The sequence below is a fragment of the Rhinichthys klamathensis genome, unplaced genomic scaffold (genome assembly GCF_029890125.1).
Source record: "Rhinichthys klamathensis goyatoka isolate OS25496 unplaced genomic scaffold, OSU_Roscu_1.1 h1tg000716l_1, whole genome shotgun sequence".
NCBI classification, from domain to species: Eukaryota; Metazoa; Chordata; class Actinopteri; order Cypriniformes; family Leuciscidae; genus Rhinichthys; species Rhinichthys klamathensis.
In genome coordinates, this window is record NW_026607131.1 from 271,776 (window position 1) to 292,707 (window position 20,932).

A 20,932-nucleotide genomic window follows, 5' to 3' on the forward strand; every position below is an offset into this window, starting at 1 on the left:
TTTAAATAAGGACACCGATCTGTTTTGTACGTGATCCGGTGATCGCATCCAGGTAGTACGCATTTCCGTGACGAAGGCATAGCTAGCAATCTGTAGGCTGTGTTACTAATAGTACTGACAGTAACTCGCGATTGAGCGGCAAACTGATGTGAATGTGCTCTATAATATTGTTAGGAGCGGCCAGCCTCAGCGGCTCCAGTGCGTCATTAAGTAGGGGCGTGTCCAGGAGCTCAGGGGCTCCAGTGCGTCATCGAGCCCTGTTTTAGCCAAGGGGGTAATCCATCGACCGGAAGTTGAAGCCGGCCGGGTGCCGCCATGTTGTAGCAGAACTTCACTTGCGTTAGCATTTCCATTGACTCCCATTCATTTTGGCGTCACTTTGACAGCGAATAACTTTACATCTGAGGCGTTTAAAGACTCCATTTGTCCATTATTTATTTCTAAAGAAACACGACAATGTATAAAAGACTCCATTACCTTCTATGTTACATTATGGCCCCGTAGAAACAGATTTAGTAAAAATAGGCTAACGATTGCGTCATAACCACTCGACTCTCTGTCGCGCTGTACAGAAGTTACCGTACAGACAGGAGGAGAAGCTCGCAGGCGATCGGGGGGACGTCCCGTCAAGGGAGAAGCCCATAGATAATGAGTCCATAAAAGCAGAGGAATACTTACTCCTGCTCACTCACGCCAAAGAACTCTTTGCTCAAGTTCCCCGTCTCTGCAAGATTAACGTTGGCAATTTTCACGCACAGTTACTAGAAGATTCACGTCTGTCAGACAGGTTGCTCACGTCATCAAGCTTAGTTTGAGTCGGTCTGAGTCTGCGCGTCAGGAACGAAAGTGCTCAAAAATCGCTAAAAGTGGGCTTCAACTGTCTCAACTGAGTTCCAATGAGATCGCTCTGTCCATTTCTTTTACTGTCTATGGTTTTAGCCCCGCACAGAAAATCCGGAAAATAGCAATGGTGAAAAACTGTTTAACGGTCTAACTCCACAATTCAGTACTTCACAGTTCACAGTCTTTGTAATATGTTTTAGCAATACATTTCTAACATTTATAATGTGTTTAGAATTTTTTTTTGAAATTGCCTTTACAGGGACTTTAAGCAAAACGAATGATCTGCCGAAGTCTATAACAGATAAAGATACATGTGTATACTGGTGCAGACTTACAGTCAACTTGCTCTCTCTAATGTGTAAACTGACCGGCTTTGACCGTTCCATTATAGTCTCGTTGTGTCTTCAATTCAAGTTTATAATATAATACACATTTCCTGTTGGGATTCACAGTTTAAATCTCACACAGAATCTAAAAAGAATTACATCAGCTTTCATGAATGAATCCTACAAATGTGCCACCCACGATCACATGATCATAAATGGCAAATTACATCCCTGAAATGACCATAACCTGTCTGGCTGACTTCCTTTTAATGGGTGCTTAATGTACATTACTGTACATAATAGACTGTTTTTACTACATATTTTACTATTATATTATAGACTTTTAGAAAGAACAGTAGACCATATTATTGTCTCAGGGGGGCTCAAGGTTTGGCTTGTTAAGATGACTGCTGTTAGCACCTGCTTGTGGATCACTTACATAATCTGGCAGCCAAAAACATCTTTCTATGTTGGCTGTAGAATGCTAATGATAGGAATGTTATCATAACCTTGATAATAGGAAAAGCAGGAGCCATTTTTAAAATGTTCCACCCGTCACTCACATTCCCCTCTTGAAAGTTCAGAATATTTATTTATATTCAGATATGTTCAGAACAAGTACTGTACATATTAATGTTTTGGTAGATAGCTACAGTGCATCTTGTGATAACAGTGTTTATTAAAATTAGCCTGATAAAATTAGTGCTAATTATGTCCTATAGAGTTTAGAATTTACTTTTACAATAATAAACACTCCGAAAAATCTCTCTTCATTTGTATGAACAGATGGCCTTTAAGTAAAGTTTACTCTGAGATTTTTCACAGTTTGTGAGCACGAAACATCCAGAGGTTTGTATGAGGATATGAAAGACAAGGAGGTGAGGAATAAGAGAGAAGAGAGAGTGCTTGCTTGTGTAAAAAGAGCTCATGACTCACGCTGGCGGTTGACGGTGGATGTTAAAACTTGCAGATCTATGGATTACAACCAAAATTGAGGCCAGAGTTGACTAAACGCTTCAGATCATTTCTTCAGCCTCTCGCCGCTGAATCCCCTGACCTCATCTGCCTCACGCCCTGATGCTTTCATTCTTGTCCCTCCACTCATGTCCGACGCGACCGGTCCATGTCGCTGTTGTCGTGCTCTTACTATAATGACTGTCAGGACCTGCTTGTCTGAACCTTGCACTCAAAACCGCTGGCCATTATTTTAAATGAGACCTAGCTAAAGTCAGCTTCCGTAACAAGCCTCCCTGTGCTGAATGAAAATGAGTGTTTTCTTTCGCCGGATGTCACCTATAAGTTGAATGCGTGTTTTTTCCACGGTCTGATGAATGTTTACATTGAATAACAATGAAATATGCAATCATTTTTATTAGAAAAGAAGATGCTCCTTATGTATGAAAAGCAGTTTTGTCTGCACATGACTGTTTTAGCAGTTGTCAGATTGTGTTGAGTGTTTCTGAAGCAAAAACCTACATGTGGTTGCGTAAAATGCGACAAATTGTCTTGTGGGGGATTCAGTGTGTTTGACAAGACCTTTCAAATTTAATGAGAGTGACGTTTTGCTTGGCCTAGAATCCAAACGTGTGCGTGGGCTCCATGAGGACAGCAAGCATGTCACTTCAAATTCGGTTCGGGATCCTCATTATCGACCCTTATCTTGTAACTCATGATCCTATAGGTTACGCCCAGTGAAAGGTAGGTCACGCGCTTGAGTCAAGGTTATTATATGCCATAGTACGGAAACGCTGGAACAACTAGTTTTGATCATGATCATGTGGCACTTTCCAGATTTATCCTTTTCCTTTTTTGAGACATCATTAAGGTGTTCTGACGTCCAAACAGTTGTCTTTTCTCCTCTGATTCTTTCCTCTATTTTAAGGCTCCATCCAAACAGGACATTCAGGGGTGTGGCCTTCTCTGTTTCAGCTCGGTTTCCTTTTCAACAAGGAGAATGACACATGCCTTTTTATCTTTTCTGTTTCCCCCTACAACTTCTGACAAAAAGAGAGGTATATATAATCCCACACAACCAAATCCTGTATATATTCACACTGGCACTTGACAATGCACAATAGAGTTTGGAGGTAGAGCTACAACCAGAGAAGTTGATAAAGCAATACATATAAAGAGGAACCATCGGAAACTTCTCAACGATTAATTACTTGGCTAGAGCGTTAGACAGAAATATTGGACAATCACAAACCTCTTTGAGACATTGCATGGAAGATTTGCAAACCAGCTTGGAGTCACACAAGACTGATTGGATTTTTGACTCCACACACTGGAGACAAAAAACTTCACCACAGCAACACACCGCCAAGAGGAAGAACTACTCCACAAAGGTACCATAAACATCCAAATTAATTTAACTATAATTGCTAATCATAATATTTTCAAGTATACATGAATACATAAATATATGGTAACGCTTCCTTTTACAGTACAGTACTTACGTACTTACAGTGTACTTACCTATAAAGTGCTGGCTAATATAAGGTAAGTACATGGGTTAGGGGTAGGTTCAGGGTTAGTACCTAGTTATTACCCAGTAATTATAGTTACTATAATAAGTACATAGTAAGTACATGGGTAACAGGACTGTAAAAGGCAGCGTTACCAAATATATATTAAAATACTGTCTATTACTAAACAATATGCATGTTAATTTAATAATAATGTATTACCATTTTACTACAATAAAAAAATCTATTGATTTTTTACAAAATTTTGTAACAAAACAGGTTTTTCCTTTCCTTCAGGTGGAAACTTTTTTTATTCATTCAGATTTTATCATTTTGAAATATATTGCAAAGCAGATAGAAATGAGAAAATAAGTTAAAATTAATATTATTAATATGTACCTTTTTGGTCTGTTCTGAAGTACTGCTGTATAATGTAAGTGAATGAAAGGGTGTAAATAATGTATAGACATCTGAAATATACTTCTGATTGGCTGAGTTTAATTTCAAAGTTGCCTGTAGTCAGAATTATCTTCTGGCAATAGTCAGCATCCCTCGTAAATTACATTCAATATCTACATTTTAAATGTTGCGCATGTATATCCTCTCCGTCTCTTATCTGTACAGAAACAGTTTTCTAATATTATGTCTTGGTCAACATATTTATCTGTAGATGGTGGCTTTATCCTTGCCTCCTCGTCCTGCCCTGTTGTTCTTAGTCCTCATGAGTGTGACTCTGATGACATCTGCGTTTCCCCAGCCTCAACTTCGACCTCTGCAAAGGTATAACTGTTCCTTAAAAATAGGAGATTTATTATTATCATCCTCGCTGTTGCTGTTGTTGTTGTTGTTGTTGTTGTTGTTGTTATACCTCAATTTGAACAGCTGTAGCCTTGTATCCCTTAGGTGAAAACTCACCAAATTCTGCATGCATGAAGAGTTTGTTTTGAATAGCATTTTATTTCATTATGGGATAAATTAGATGTGTGGTTATTTATAAACTAGTGGTTAAATTAGCTAAATTCAACACATCAAACACACATTCATTTGAGCTAGACTTAAAATTTCACACGGAAGTCTTTCTCCTAACATAGAATTTTTTACATAGAAAAGTACTAGAAGTTCTGCTAAACCTTTATTTGTCATTTTTGGAGATAGCATTTATAAACTGGCTACATTTAATAGAGTTCTAGAAATTGCAGCCCGAATTATAGGTGTAAAAAAAATTAAAACAGATGCTCTGTAACAAAATTATAAACCATGTTTCATTGTCCATTTAGAGTTATCATTTCATGCTTGTCTAGCTCGCTGGACACATTTCTTACACATCTCTCTCTTCTAAACAGTAACTTGCCTGCTATTGGTCAAGAGGATTCCAAAGGTGAACAGTGGGAAGTGCTGTTCCCCTCCATCTCGCTCCGTGATTGGAGCATTCAGATGCTGAGCGCCCCAGATTTTGGAGCAGCTAAGGCTGGGACAGAACAGCTGGAGGGGGATGATTGGCTTCCGCTCAGCCAATCACAGATGGAGGAGGAGCTGGTGAAGGGCTGGCTGGGCAACTGGCCTTCACGGGTGGGTCACCAGGAGAAGAGAAACATAGTGGTGGCAGATGACGCTGCATTTAGAGAAAAGAGCAAGCTTTTGACAGCAATGGAAAGACAGAAATGGCTCAATTCCTATATGCAGAAACTCTTAGTAGTTAATTCAAAGTAGTTATTATGTTATGTAATTGTAAATATATTAAATATTTAGAAAAACGTGTTTTATGTGGGAGAAAAAAGCATTTGATCATCACTACATGAGATAATGTAACCGAATTAAAGGGTTAGTTCAACCAAAAATGCTCTCATCATATACTCATTTTAATCCCATATTATTTTTCTGCATGGAACACAAAAGTAGATATATATAGTACAATGCTTCAGATGCTTTTTTTCCTCAACAAAAAAGTAAATCATACGGGGTTGGAATGACATGATGGTAAGTAAATGATGAGAACTTATTTTTGGGTGATCTATCCCTTTCAAAAATCTGAATGTAGATAAAGGTGCTTTCTTTTCTTTCTTTTTAGATGATCTTTGAATAAGGAAAATGCATGATGTGTTTGTTGGTCTGATCTTGATTTGAATAAACACCTGAAAACAATCTGCATGACTGTTTGAGCAATTTGCCTGAATGGGATTCACATAATATAAGCTGCCATAATAGATTTCATATGGCACTTTGCTTTACCCCGAAACGGTAAAAGTTCTTCAGTGTATTAGTTTCAGTTCATTTATTGTAAAATACCAGCAAACTTTATTTAGAAGCTGTCAAATTTACAATCAATTAGTGAATAGATTGATACAAATATCACAAATAACATAAATCAGTGTAACGGTTCCTGGTTCATTTCGAATCGGACTTAACTGTAAAATTACAAGTTGTTCAGTGAGAGAATCATATTGAGCTCAGTAACAGCTTTTTTTAAAAACATTTTGACTTATTCAGTAAAATTAATTGTTTCATAAGAGTTATTGTTGCATGAATCCAATGTCACGGCTCACATATGTTAGTTGATTTTATTGATTAAATGCTATGTGATAAAATGACATAATGCTTAAACATAAAGATTTCTAATTACAACTAGATACAGTTACAGAGAAAGATCAAAGTATCGACTAAATTGTTAAGGCTATTTAAAAGTTTGCCTAGGAAAAGTGTATTAGAAAACACACAGGGTAACAGGTTGCCTACATGTTTGACAGTAGATTACATTATCTAGATAAATAGATGTTTGAGGCACTGTAAAGGTGAAGTGAACCAAGCTGGTAAATTGAGCTGTGTGTCAGAGGAGAATAGGTCCTCCCATGATAATATTAGTAATTTATCGCCAAGCCGAATTATGATGTGCTTAAAATGGAATTTTTAATGTTCTGACAGCAGAAAATTAAATAGGGCCATGGTTAAATACACCCTCATGACCTCATTAGCCTCGAGCTAGCAGGCGATTAATCAACTGATTGGAGAGGCTTTAAGTATGAGGAAATCTCTGACAGCAGACACTGCGACAGCTGAATCGCTGCTTCAGGTTATTTGTTAGAATTTTATAATGTTTTTTCCCTTTACCTTTCGAAATGGCTTCACAAAGGTCAAGTCTCGCAAATAGTGCCTGGAGGGGTTGTTAAATAATATCTTCTCATGAATCCTGTATGGATGGTTATGTATTCAAGAAATAATTTATAGGCTGTTTGTTGGGAGTAATACATTTCAGCAGAAAGTGATTGACTCACACAGTTGACCATTTATCTCCAGTTGTCAAAAATATCAGGTGTCAGTTCAGAAGTGCAATTTATTGCTCTTATGGAACACATCTAGAAATGGCATCTCTGTTAGGACTGAGAACTGTGCTATAGGAAATCTTCCTGCTGCTCAGGCCTCGTGGTGAGGAAGCCTATAGAAACTCTATAACGGTGAGATGGATGAGAGGGCTGAGGATCACAGGAACTGTAATTTATCACTCCCTACAGCTGGCCTACATGGCAGCCAGAGCCAATCAGCAGTAGCCAAATTGCTTTCTGCACCCCATTCTCACCAAGTGGAACTGCGTCTCAAAGCTCATGTAGAATCATCCAGTCCTGCTGTTTCTCAGCGGTTCTGGCACAAGTGTTGGCTGGGTGTGGGAGTAAATACTATGAGTTTTGTGTTTGTGCTGAAGTTCAATGTTAGCTCGATCTGCATATTTCAGCTGTCAATGTCAAACACACCACAGTTTCAAGATTATGGAGGTTTTATTACACTTTGCAACATTTAAAATGTCACAGCTAAAAGAAAAAAGAAACAAGATAATAATAATAATAATACAATGATCCTCTTTAAAACATGACTGAATTGTATATTAATTAATGTATTATCATCCAATATTATCAGTTTTTTTTTCTAATGAACTCTCTTCCGTCCTCTCCTCCATTCTATCCACCCACACATACAAAACTTATAAAGGCTGAAAAGTAATTTTGGCAAATTAAAAGTTTCCATTTGAATCCCCAGGAAAAGAATCCTGTGAGAGTAGTTTTGCTTTAAAACATGCTCACATCTTAACACACACAAAATATATTTTTTTGAAAACATACTTTGAAGTTCACTTGAAGTTCACGTCTTGCCTCAGATCTGTTTACAGATTATGGTAAGACGAGTGGACTTAACTTCTGAACTTGGCACGTTTCGTTTCTCATTTTTCACTCATCAGCAAGTCCAGGCGGGATTTTATGCACAGATTTCCGAGGGAAAATCTGCAGAATTGTGTGAAATTGATTTAAACATGGTGGGCTGAGAGTACTGGATTTTGATTGATTGCTTAAAGCATTTTCAAACTAGCCAAAATATGTTATAAATGAACACACAAGGGGCAGGGCAACTTTGAAGAACTTTGAAAATAACAAGCATTCAGATTCTACAGAAATCAGTGCAGATTCCATGTGTGGAGCAAGGTGAGCCACCACCACACAAATCTCTTTAAAAACATCCCATATCTAACATCACAACAGCTGCTTGAAATTACAAAATCTGGTTAAAATCAAGATCTTGTGAGCTGCCATTTGTGCATCTGAGCATCAATGGCATTTGAACACTTAGCCTAGATGAGTAGCACTTTACAAAATATTCTTTAAAATAGTAAACTTAGGGCTGAACTCCTTGCTCAGTTGTAAAAGGACCAGAAGAAATATACTTAATCTTTTCCTGGTCTGAACTAACTAAGATTTTCTTCTTTCCCCTAACACTAAAGTCTAGACATTTTGGTCAGCTCTGGTCACGTGTCAATGACCTCACGGGCCGGTGAGGGCTCCTCTGGAAGGGTGGTCGTGGCGTTTGGTAAAGTTTGATTGTGTGGCACAGAGTTGTGCTGTATCTCCATTGCAATCCCAGCAGGATCTTGCGGGGGAAACTCCTTAACTTGTCGTCGGTACTCCAGGAAGGTGCAGGCCTTAGTGGCGATGGCAACGACATTCTTCCCGATGAAGATGGTCGAGACTCGGCTGTCTTGGAACAAAACCATGTTGACACCTCGGATGAGGATGGTGACTATGTTGATGGTCACCAAGCTGAGGACCGGGTAGAGCATCATCTTCTGAGGCGACACGTGCTCGCCCTGCACGCTGATCTCGCTCAGAGAAACACAAGGCAGGATGAGCAGCAAGATGTAGCAGTAGAAGAACATCAAACCCTCGGCCCAGATTGGCAGACCTGTCCGCTGTGGCTCCCAAAGGTTAGCCTGGATGTCCAGGACATCCAGAAGGTCAAGAGCCACCCAGAAGAGTCGACCCCGCATGTCCTCCTTCTTCCGGAAGGTTCTTACGTACTCCATGCTGTCGAGTGCGACCAGGACGAGGTACAGTCCGGGTACGCAAACCGATAGCAACAAAGTCAATGCTTTCCTAGCTACCGTCTCCAGACTTTTACGGTCAGCCTTGTAGTTCTGGAAGACGAAGTAGAGCTTGATTTCCAGAACGAAGATGTAAAGGAACCAGAGGATCATGGCGTAGCCACGCTTCGCAGTCCTTACCTCAGCACCCACCCACACCGCCACATAACGCAGCACTATAAGAAAGCAAATATCTCCGACCAGGACGATGATGCAGACGCCGATTTTGCGTGGGCCCTGGTTCTGCTCCACAAGGTAGGCATCCATGAAGGCCATGCTGGTCATGATCACAATGGTGGTTAAACACACATGCCGCTTGTCGGGTGGCGGCAGAACCATGGTGCTATCTGTTTATCGAAGTAAAAAAACGAACAAATCGTATCCTTCAAAAAGTAGCAAGGTTAGTTCATGGTGTGCAAACTGTTGTCCATCGATGCTGGTGACTGAGGAGCCCGTTTTGCAAAGCTCCACACAGTCCAAAGACCACTCTTTACCGCATTTTCGAGCCTTACATGGCCTCCACACTAATTTAGTATGTCAATATCTCTTTGATTCAGTGTGACCGTATTGTATAAATCTGTATGTGTATCCACTGCTGAGGCAGATTGTGTCGATTTCCTACCGACATGGGCCTGCTTGTCTGTGTCAGCTGACCCATATAAACAGCATTGCTGGACACTGTGCCGTTCTCTTGTCGTTGTCGTCACTTACTCCTGCATCGGAGCCAAGCGTGCACAGGAGTATCGTCAGTCGTGAAGACGGAAGGGGAGGTCACAGCTCTCTTTCTGCTCTGCCGGCTTGAAGCATCTGTTAATTAAAGAAAGAAAAATTTGTTCAGTTCAGAGGATGTTTTTGACCTTGTTCCAACTGATGAAGCTTTAAAACAAAACACTAGGGGTCACTGTGGTAATTTAGCACAATCAGGTGTAACTAACCATCCCATGAGTCCTTGGGTTTGTTTCACATTTCTCTTAAGCCTTTTATGTTGAAAAGAATGAATTTAGCTGTTTTGAAGGGCACTGAATTTGTCATGTTTAAATATCCAAAAAGTGTTTCTGTGTGTAAAAGTAAGTCACCTACAGTACATAGAGCAGGTTGGCGGAAGCAATATAGCCTGAATTATAATTTCAATGTATTTTTTTCCTTAACATCTGACCTCATTCCTCAAGTTCTTACCGTGATTTAACACCGTTGAATACTTTTAATTGAAAATTCCTCCTTTTTGTATGAGCTCTATAAGCTCGATCTCGCTATGCTGCATTATCCATATTTAGGTATGACAGTGTCAGCTACTAGAATATCATTCCCTAATATTCCTATGAGCTCTGAGTCACCAGCTTCCATAGCAACGGTTTCTATTGAGAGAGTGATAATAAGTGATGATGAGTGTAACGCAGCAGGGAACCCTCGGATTTCTGGAAAGCGAGATATTATTGGATGTGCAACAGACAGAGGGTGTGCACTAACTCTGATATCTTGGTGTGAGGTGGCCTGATGTGAATGACAATAATCCCCCCAAAAAACTTTGCAAGTTTCAGTATGCATGGTAGACACGAATTGTTAAAATAAACTGCATCACATTTAAATGCTGGTGACCAACTGTTTTAAGATACAGCAACTCTTCCGAATGCACTGTGTTCTTATTAAGACTCAACTCACGGTCACATCTGGATGTTACTGTGACAAGATTTCCTCTTCAGATGGGATATTAGGGAACAACACATACATTTAAACAAGGGATTATCGTTGATCTAGTGTCTTTTGTATGAAATTTCAATCACAGCAACATTTGTTTTGCACACTACTTACACAGCGGTCCTTCACAATCCCCTATTGCTAGTTAGTTCACGTCAATGCCGCTCATATATATGCTGCAAACACAGACTATTTGCTCATACAGCTTCTCAAGTGATTGATTTCAATCTCAAAGAGATAAAAATCATGCACAATAAATCCGTACACTGAGAGAAATACATGAATCCAAAGTTGTACCTACATTTATCTTGCATCTTGAATGCATTTAGCTTTAGATAGGAATTCTGGATACACTGAGTGTAAACTGTGCTATGGATCAATAACTCTTCTGCAACGTGATGGCCAAGTGAACATGCTCAGAAAATTTGCCTTGTTACACATAATTGAGTGACAGTTTGAATCAAGTTTCATTTTCTGATCCCACCAATATTAAAATATAACAAAGTAGAATATTTTTTTCGTACGATATCTGCAGTAACTTAATTGGTCTGTTCTTTTAATATGACTGCTCTTTTAAACTCCTCAGAACAAAATGTGGTTATGCATTGTGCCTCTACACTGCCTCCTTCTACTTCCTTTCTTTTCTATTCTAGTGCATATATTTTCTTTTCTGAGAATGTGACTCTTTGACCTTCTGAACTCTCATCTGTTCAGTTTCAGAACGCGCAGCTGAGCGGAAGATTGAACTATTTATTTTGGAGAGGATGGAGAGAACCACAGATTGAGAACCACAGATTGAGACTTTAAATACATCACACAAAGCATGATTTCTGGATTAATGCTTTAATGATGTAATTTGACGTAAAATACTCTGAATTAATTGCAAGATACTACATCAATCCTACTAGAGTATAATTGTTGTGACCAGTCTGGACTGGTGAACCCTGAGAATAGTTCCCACTCTCCACCCCATTATTTACAGCCCTGTCTCAAATGAATCTTGAATAATAAAGAAGGATGGCTCAAATAATATTACGGTACATGTACTCACACATATGAAAAAGGTATCAATGTTAAGCTTCTTTGAATATGACATTCTATATTTTATGTGTCCAGATATTTGGTATTTGTTTTCCTTGGGTTGTCCATCTTATTTTATGACAGATCTCACATACCTTGCAGTATTTTCTGCACTTTCACATGGAAGGGATGGAAGTATATTTATTGTAGATTTCGAATAGAAATCTTTGTGATGGTTCGCAAAATAGAGAAAGTGTGTAAATCTGTTTCTGACTACTTTGAGAGATGTATCAACACTGTGTTCAATTTTTTTAAGCCAGGTATCTGTATGGCGAGTCTATGTCCAAATAGTCAATCCATATTTTCATGACCTTTCTATTGTTAGTCTTAAGCATTGTGTCTCTTTTATTGTACATTTAGAGTCAGATAATATTCCAATTTGCTCCATTATGTTGTAATTTAAGCCAATGTTTTAAATACTTTTCTATTTGGTTTAGTTTAATTGAGTTTTTATCCTTTACAAGATTTGGTTTCTATGGAAGTCTGTTTCTGCCTAAGAGTAAAAAAAGGTCATTTTGAGATAAGTAAAGCTGTGAAATATAAAGTCGAATTGGGAGATATAAAGTTGCAGTTACAAGAAAAAAAGTTTCATCTGTGAGAAAGAATCAAAGTCACAATTGCGAAATATAAAGTCAAATTATAAGATATAAAGTCAAGTTGTGGATATAGAGTTTTACTCCTCCATAAAACAGTCCTCCATAGGTTTAAACACAAGCATAACAATAACTATTTAATGTCATCTCATGGTACAGTAGTTCAGGGCTTTTGGTAGAAGATCTTGCTTTTCCATAGCTGGTTCTGAAATAGTTCTACAGACACACAAGCACATGCGCACACATTCCTCCCCCAATGTACTGTACTGTAAGTGAAGAGAGAAATGGAGTGAGAGCATTAAATCAAGAGTTTAATTAAAGTGGCAAAACACATGGGAGCAAATAAGTGTCTGGAGTAGTAGAGAGCGAGCTCATCAGGCCAATCAATACACACAAGAGGAATATTCCCCCCCTGTGAACCAGACAAACCCTAGACACTCACAGGAGCCAATAAGGCAAAGCATTACAGGCAGTGCTCTATGTTTTCTATTGGCTTCCAAATGCAACACAGTTGCACAGAACATAAATTGCACATGAAGTTGCTGCATTGCAGCTGCAACCGGTATAAATAACAAATGAGACCTCTGTAATATCTCAGTCATTTCTCCTTGACAGCAATGGGAATAAAGGATGCACAATAGATAAAATCAAATGATATGAGATATGCTATTTACATGTTGTAGTACAAAATGTTTGTTTCTTCAAAGGAATTTTTGGTGAAGCATCTGAGACACGTTAATATATGAAAGTTAATATATGAAGACCTCCGATGCAAAAGTATATAATACAATTAAATTAAATATAAAATAAAAGCATTATGGCAGGCGCATCACATTTTAAACTGAGCTGTCTGGCACCTTCTTTGGTTATTTACACCCAGGGCCGGTTCTAGAGATTTGGAGGCCCTAGGCAATATTCTTGTTGGAGGCCCCCCACCCCCAATAAAAAACTCTTGAAACAAAATATGATTCCTAACCTTTTAATTTATACAACATTTAATTTTAAATGTTTTTACTTACACGGTACATAAGTTTGGACACATTACTATTTTTAATGTTTTTGAAAGAAGTCTCTTATGCTCATCAAGCCTGGATGTATTTGATAAAAAATACAGAAAAATAATATATAGTGAAATATTATTAAAATAATGGTTTTCCTATTTTACTATACTTTAAAATATATTTCTGGGATGCAAAGCTGAATTTAGTGTCATGTGATCCTTCAGAAAACTTTATAATATTCTGATTTATTATCAAATGTTAGAAATGGTGCTTAATATTTATTTTATAACCTGTGATACTTTTTTTCAGGTTTTTTTTTTTATTATTAAAAAGTTGTTTTAAAAAAGTCTTCACTATCACTTTTTATATATTTAACACATCCTTGCTGAAAATTTCTTTTTTTTTTTTTTTTTTTTTTGATCAAATAAATGCAGGCTTGTAGAGCATAATAAAAAACTTCTTTCAAAAACATTAAAAATAGTAATTGGTCCAGACTTTTTACCAGTAGGCTACTGTATGTACATATTAATCAAACTTCATCTAAGGTAATCTCTTTTTTGTTTAATGAAGATGTTATTGTTATTGTTATTTTGCTGTTTTATTCAATTTATTCACAGTTCCAGAATACCACTTAGTGATATATGCTTTTATCATTTTTTCATAGCTGGTATGGGCAGGATTTCCCCCTCCCATTTAATCAATATTGACTGCAGATATTGTCATATTATTAATATAAGTAATATGATATTATGCATTGCTAGCTTAAATATGCTATACACAAATCAAGTGGAAGAGAAAGACACGATCACTACTGATTAGAAAAAAAAATTCTAAACTGATATTATTGGCGCGAGTAGGCTGATGTCAGACAGGGTATAATCTAGCCTAATCATCAGCAGAATTTAGAAGATAGACCCATGAGATCCTTTATTTGAAACATTTAAAAATGTTGTAGTGTGTTGGGTTTTTAACTTTGAATACAAACGTCTTGTCTTTTACTTTTGTAGCGTTTTTAGTCAGCTCCCGACGCGATGTTATTCATTGTACGTGCAAATTCAAAGTGTCGCGTCTGGGCACGTTAATGACGCTCGCGCTCTTTTAAACTCGTAATAAAGCGGTGAATGATTTTTCTAGAAATGACGCTGATCTACAGTAGGCCTACAAGTTTATATTTAGAATACATTGCAATCACTCCAAAATAGATGACGACAACGCACACACCTGCATTACGAGCTGTGCTTCTTTGCGTGCTTTTGCTTCGCAGCACCTGATGGGCTGGCGTTAATGTGACGTATAACAGTCTATGGTTAAGATAAACATCGTCACTATTTTTAGTTAATTAATAAATATTGAAATAAATTGTAGATATGACATTTGTAAAACATTTTTTTTTTTTTTTTTGTCCCTCTGTCTGGGCCCCATCCCGCCAATCGGGCCCTAGGCACGTGCCTAGTTTGCCTTTGCGTTAATCCGGCTCTGTTTACACCTCTTGGCTGACACAGATCTAGTGACTTCCAAACAAGCTTAGCAGAGAAAGTATGGGCAAAGTCTACTAAGCAGTTTAAGCACGGGGTGATATGCATTCCGCATTGCAAGGCGCCGGAGACACTTTATTAATTTTCGATGAGCACACAACAAACTTTCCCGAAAGATATTTTCGAGAGAAAGTTTATAAATGATGTTGAATGTTTAATTTCTCATGCATACTTAACAAATAGAAAAACAAAATAGTTTATTTAAAAGCCAGAAGCCTGTGGCTCTGTCACACATTCGCTGGCAGCTCAGCAATTAGTGAGGGGCTGAATATACAACATGTATGTATGCGTTTGTACAATGTGTGTCACCATTCAGTTCAGTTCAGTTCGGTTCAAGGACTTTTAGTTTGTATTTCTTCAGTTCATGCCTTTCTTTGTTGTTTTCCCACCACTCTTTAGTTACTATGGTCACCGTCATTATGAGTTCTGTGTTTCAGCTGTGTTTGACTAAACTGTGTTTGCTTTATAAATGTACCTTCACAGTGAATCTTTATCTGGACACCGTTATGTTTAAAGTGTTTGCTACTGCCTGCCTCTTTGTAATTGTTATTAAACCTTGAGTCCTTTGTCTGTCTTCCTGCAAACACCGCCAGTATATAGGCATGTGTGCATATATATATATACGCATGCTAATTGGTTGCAATAAGCGTGTTGCTGTGGTAACAGGCATCCATCAGACGATACGCCAGACCCCCAATAAAAGAAAACAATAATGAGTGTGACTCTTATTTCTGCTCAGTATAATAATAATAATAATAAAAAGACCCTCTGTGCTTCAACTTGAAGTAGAGGATTTCGTGCTCTTTCTCTCTTTTCATCTTGGTGTTATTACAGCAAAAGACTCTGAGATCAGACAAACCGTAGTTTTAAAGCCTTTCTTGTGGACACACAGAATGGATATATGGCCCGGTATTGCAAAACATAAACACAGACAGCTGTCTGAACATTACCAGCGTATGATCAGTGTCTTCTGTGAATATGGCGCATCTTCACTGTGAGTATAAAAAGAGGTTCGACTAATCATTATATGAATCAATTCAATGGTCAGTTATTCTTATAGAAAGTGATTCAACCATCAATTATTCTAACAGAAATTGATTTAACACTCAGTATTTCTTGCACACACACAAAAAGAATCAACAGTTAATTCTTATAGATTTCATGAGAATGTGACTTCTGCCATATACGAACTGAGGTTGTCTCCTCGCCTCTCTGCCCACCTTCATGTGGTCCTTCATCCCCCAACCCTCATGATGAGCCAGGTCTCTCATCCTCCTCCATCTCTTTGGAGTCCTCTCCAGAGCTGTTTCATACTCTCTTTCAACTCTCCTACTCATTGATTGACCTCTCTCTCTCTTTCCACTGCATTCCTCCCCCTCATTCACTTAATTAAAACGGCAAGTGTCTGAAAATCTGAGAGGGGCTTTGTAAGGTAATGAATGAGCATGCATTCTGCTCTAGTTGGGAAAATCTTACAAAAAAACAAATCCAGATCACATTTCACATCCAAACAAAACTGTAAGATATTATGTTTGCAATATATTATATATATTTTGCAAATAAGGCCATTTTTTATTGTTGCTTTTTATTTTAATTTTCTAACATTATTTTTGAGACAATTCGCCTTTGGCTAAGCCCCGCCCCCCTTAGTTACTGTTGCTACGTCCGACAAACAAACTTCATATGGGCTCTGGTATCAACATGGCTTATGCTGTGACGGCTCTTCCTGCTGAAAATGTATCAAACTTTTATAAAGCAGCAAATAAAGTGTCCGATAGAAGTAGGCAAAAGGGGCTGCAATATACGTTCGAAGGCTATATTAACGACAAACAGGTGAAACGCAAGGAACAACAAGGCATCCAAATAGAGGCAAAAGCATACCGGTCACAGTCAAAAAATGAACCACCGCATATCCTACTAATCGAGACGGAGGCTGGGACTAACAATATCAAGGAGCAACACTGTTCATGCAAAGCTGGGTAGGTCTCTATTCACTTCTATAATCGTTATTACAAAACAACGGACTACGCGAGTATAACGTTGTATTTATTAGCACCGTGTGCTAGCTAGACGACACTTGTCAGGATTTGACTTCCTGAAAAAATGGACACCCCCCTCCAACCTCTCTGGGAAACGCGTATCTGTGTTACAAATGCCCCAGGCACAACGTTTAACCATATTTTTGATAAAACTACGACGGCAATAGCCTGCCGAGACCAAAAATATGAGACGCCTGTGTTAAAGTCAATGGAGCGCTGTGAAAAAGTGTCGGACCACTGTGGGAGCTCGTTCTTGGCTGCGTTGTGATTGGTCAATCTACATTCTAGGGTGTGGCTTAGCCAAAGGCGAATTATGTGCATTTCCCTCCCCAATTTTGCATCTGTATGCTGTACTATTGCTTTTTTAATATAGTTCAATATATAGTTGTGTTCCCTTTCGAGAGGTTCCTCCTATTGCGTAAGCTTACGCTATGGGAAAACTCCTTTTCTCGAGAAATATTGAAGTCTTTATGTAAAACGCATTGCAGCTGCACAGCATACAGCAATGAGCGAGGCAGCTCGGTCATTGGCTGTGCTGCGGCAACTTGCACGAACCAATGACGGGGCGACTCTGAACCCGCTTCCAATGAGCGTGCTTCGCGCCCACGCGCGTCAGAGCCCGCCGAGATGGGCGTGGCCAAGGGCTATATATTGGGCGCCCCGTCGTCTGAGTTCTTTAGATTTAATCTCCTTCAGCAAAGAACCTTCTCTTCGCTGGATCCTCCGGATTTATTGGAGTCTTTTCGCCGCCGCCGTCGACAAGCCTACAGCAGGACTGCTTCGAGGACGCCGGCGCCTTCAGCCGCCTTCGATCGCCCTTCTGCTAAGCCATCCGGCGCGCACCATCTATATCCTTTTTCAAAAAGCTATCAGTGTTCGCCCCCGCGACACTTTTTCTAAAAGAGTCAAATTTCTCAAGGCGTTGTTTCAAATGCCTTCCTGCGCCTCGTGTCGAGGCCCTCTTCAGGACGGGGATCGTCACATCATCTGCGCCCGCTGCTTGGGACCGGACCACGCAGAGGCTGCCCTTACTCGAGGCGGATGTCCCGAGTGTGACGCCCTGGGCCTCACCGAGCTGCGCGCTCGCTTCGCCGTTTTCACCGCGAAAGAGCCCACCTCTTCCGTGCTGCCATCTCCTCTAGTCGAGCCGCGAAAGAAAAAACGCCGCTCACAGAGGCCGCCGGAGCACGCGGTTTGCAGTGATGTCACGCCGGGCCAATCCCCGCGTGCTTCACCAACACCCGAAGACTCCCCGCCGCCAGTCCAGTTCACACAGGCGGACCAGCACCCCTCCAGCGGAGCGATGGGGCTCGTCTCGTTTGGCGCGTCAGGGGATGACGATGATAAGGATGACAGTTTTTCCTGTGATGCTGCATCCGACGATTGGCCGGGCTCGTCCTTCGACCCCGCGCCATCGACATTAGCGGGCACGAGCGCGGGCTCCAGCATGGACTCTGAGATCGTCCGCATTCTCTCTAAGGCCGTGGAAGACCTCGGGCTCGATTGGTCTTCCCCGGAAGAACCCGCCCGCAGCCGACTGGACGAGTGGTTCCTGCAGGGGCGCCGACAGGCCCCTCGACAAAGACCCTCCCCCTTCTTCCCGGAAGTTCACGACGAACTCACGAAGTCGTGGAAAGCCCCGCACTCCGCTCGCCTGAAGCCTTCTTTTTCTTTGTCGCTCTCCTCTGTGGACGGCGCAAAAGAAAGAGGCTATGAGGGGACTCCGCCCCTCGAGGAAGCTGTGGCCAATCATCTGTGTCCACCCTCCAACGCTGGATGGAAAGCTAAAGCTTCTCATCCCTCGAAGCCTTGCCGATCTACTTCAGCTCTCGCCGGTCGCGCATACGCCGCCGCCGGCCAAGCTGCATCAGCGCTTCACTCTATGGCTGTCCTCCAGGTTTTTCAAGCCAAACTTCTCCGCAGTATGGACGAGTCTGGACCCGATCCTGAGGCATTTAAGGACCTACGCAGCGCCACTGACATAGCGCTGCGAGCTACAAAAGCCACCGCCCAATCCATCGGCCGTGCTATGGCTAACCTGACTGTCCTTGAGCGCCATCTGTGGCTGACGCTAACAGAAATGAAGGATGCAGATAAGGCGTCTTTTCTCGACGCGCCTATCTCCCAAAGCGGCCTGTTTGGACCAGCGGTGAAGGAGTTCGCCGAGCGCTTCACCGAAGCCCGTAAGGACTCACAGGCTATGCGTCACTTCCTGCCCAAGCGATCTAGCTCATCGCAGAGCCGCCAACGGCCGCCTCAGCAGCAGCGAGCTAAGACGGCGCCCCCCGTCTCTCAGCCCAAACCTGAAACGGATTTTCGACGCCGCTCGCGCTCCGCCAACAGGAAACAGCCGCCCGAGCGACGGGGACCTCGGCCCAGGATTGTGCTGAACCCAGAGCCTCGTAAGTCCTCCTAGCTACAGGGAGGAAAAGGGAGAGCGCGTGTCTCGCAAGAGCCGGACCGTTCTCTCCAAAACGTTTAAAGCATTACCCAGTCCCCTTACAGGCGGTTGGAAATGTCTATACAGCAGCCAATGTGCCAGCCACACAGCTCGCCCACCTGCAAACAAACGCCGTTTTTACGGCGACACACAGAAATCACATAAAGAGCTATTTTCTGCCTGTGTCATTAAAGGGTCACGTGTCCACACCAAAGTGCGCATTCCCACATATCAAAACTGTAAACTCAGTGCCAAATGTTTTCCCAGCTCAGGCTGGACGCCCCATAAATGTAGATTGTGTGCCAACTGTTACGTATGCACCACTACACACAAGCACTGTTCCCACAGTTATAAACACTTCCCCAGTAAAAGCGGGAAGTTGTATAAGAGTAGCGCGTGTGCCCGCTGTTATGCACGCACCCCATCTCACAAACACTGTTTATATGGCCAAAAACCTCCCGCCACGAGCGGGAAGTTTTATGAAAGTGGCGCGCGTGCCTACCACAGTCTATGCACCCCCACCCATAAGCACTATACACACAGTGTTAAACATTTCCCCATCTCGCTCTGTGAGCGTTACAGCGAGCGTGCCTGTAATCTCACACGCACCCCTGCACTCGGCATTCAACAAAGCTGCTCAGCGCGCGCCCGCGCCGCTGACAGCTGTGAGCTCGGTATTAACACAGAACGATTCGCTGGCGGGAGCCATACGTCACTGCGACACGCCCCCGGCCAGCATTCAGCCCATATCTGTGCGAGCGAAAGCTTGGGAAAATATCCCCGACATGCCGAAATGGGTTTTGAACATAATAAAACACGGTTACTCGCTCCAATTCGCTCGCAGACCGCCCCGCTTCACAGCAGTGGTAGAGACGAAAGTGAGAAAAGATGTTTCACATGTTCTACGCACCGAGATGCTCAAACTAATAGAGAAAGGTGCTATAGAAACAGTGCCCCCCTCTATGAGCGAGGCAGGTTTTTACAGCCGCTATTTTCTCGTCCCGAAAAAGGATGGCGGTCTCCGCCCCATCCTAGATCTCAGACATCTGAACAAAGCTTTAATGATTCGCTCGTTCAGAATGTTAACAACCAAGCATATCCTCGCGCAAGTTCGCCCGGGGGATTGGTTTCTGTCAGTGGATCTGAAAGACGCTTACTTTCACATTCCAATAGCGCCTCATCACAGGCCATTTCTGAGATTCGCTTTCGAGGGACAGTCATACCAGTACACAGTACTACCATTCGGCCTGTCACTGGCACCCCGTACATTTACGAAATGTATGGATGCAGCACTTTCCCCCCTGAGACAGCGGGGAGTGCGAATACTGAATTATCTCGACGATTGGCTAATCCTAGCACAATCAGAGAGCCAGTTAGTGACACACAGGTCTTGGATTATCAGTCATCTAGAGTGCCTGGGTCTAAAAATCAATTTTGCAAAGAGCATGCTATCCCCCAGCCAGAATATTTCTTTCCTGGGAATAGTGCTAGACTCAGTGCAGATGACGGCGCGCCTC

The 20,932-nt window shown here is 41.2% G+C and overlaps 2 protein-coding genes across 2 annotated transcripts in view; one reads left to right on the forward strand and one right to left on the reverse strand.

Moving 5' to 3' along the window:
* Positions 1–3,476: 3,476 nt before the first annotated feature.
* pth2 (parathyroid hormone 2) lies at positions 3,477–5,780 on the forward strand. The gene is made up of 3 exons (XM_056242242.1): positions 3,477–3,514; positions 4,305–4,414; positions 4,978–5,780. Exons 2-3 carry the CDS (start codon positions 4,305–4,307, stop codon positions 5,342–5,344), a joined length of 477 nt encoding a protein of 158 aa, XP_056098217.1. The 5' UTR covers positions 3,477–3,514; the 3' UTR covers positions 5,345–5,780.
* Positions 5,781–7,877: 2,097 nt separating this feature from the next.
* The window catches only part of tmem121aa (transmembrane protein 121Aa), a 38,383-nt gene continuing 25,328 nt past the window's right edge, over positions 7,878–20,932 (reverse strand). The window contains exon 2 of the mRNA XM_056242249.1: positions 7,878–9,839. Coding sequence (XP_056098224.1) covers positions 8,421–9,371 — 951 coding nt within the window. The 5' untranslated portion in view covers positions 9,372–9,839 and the 3' untranslated portion in view covers positions 7,878–8,420. The remainder of the gene's footprint in view (positions 9,840–20,932) is intronic.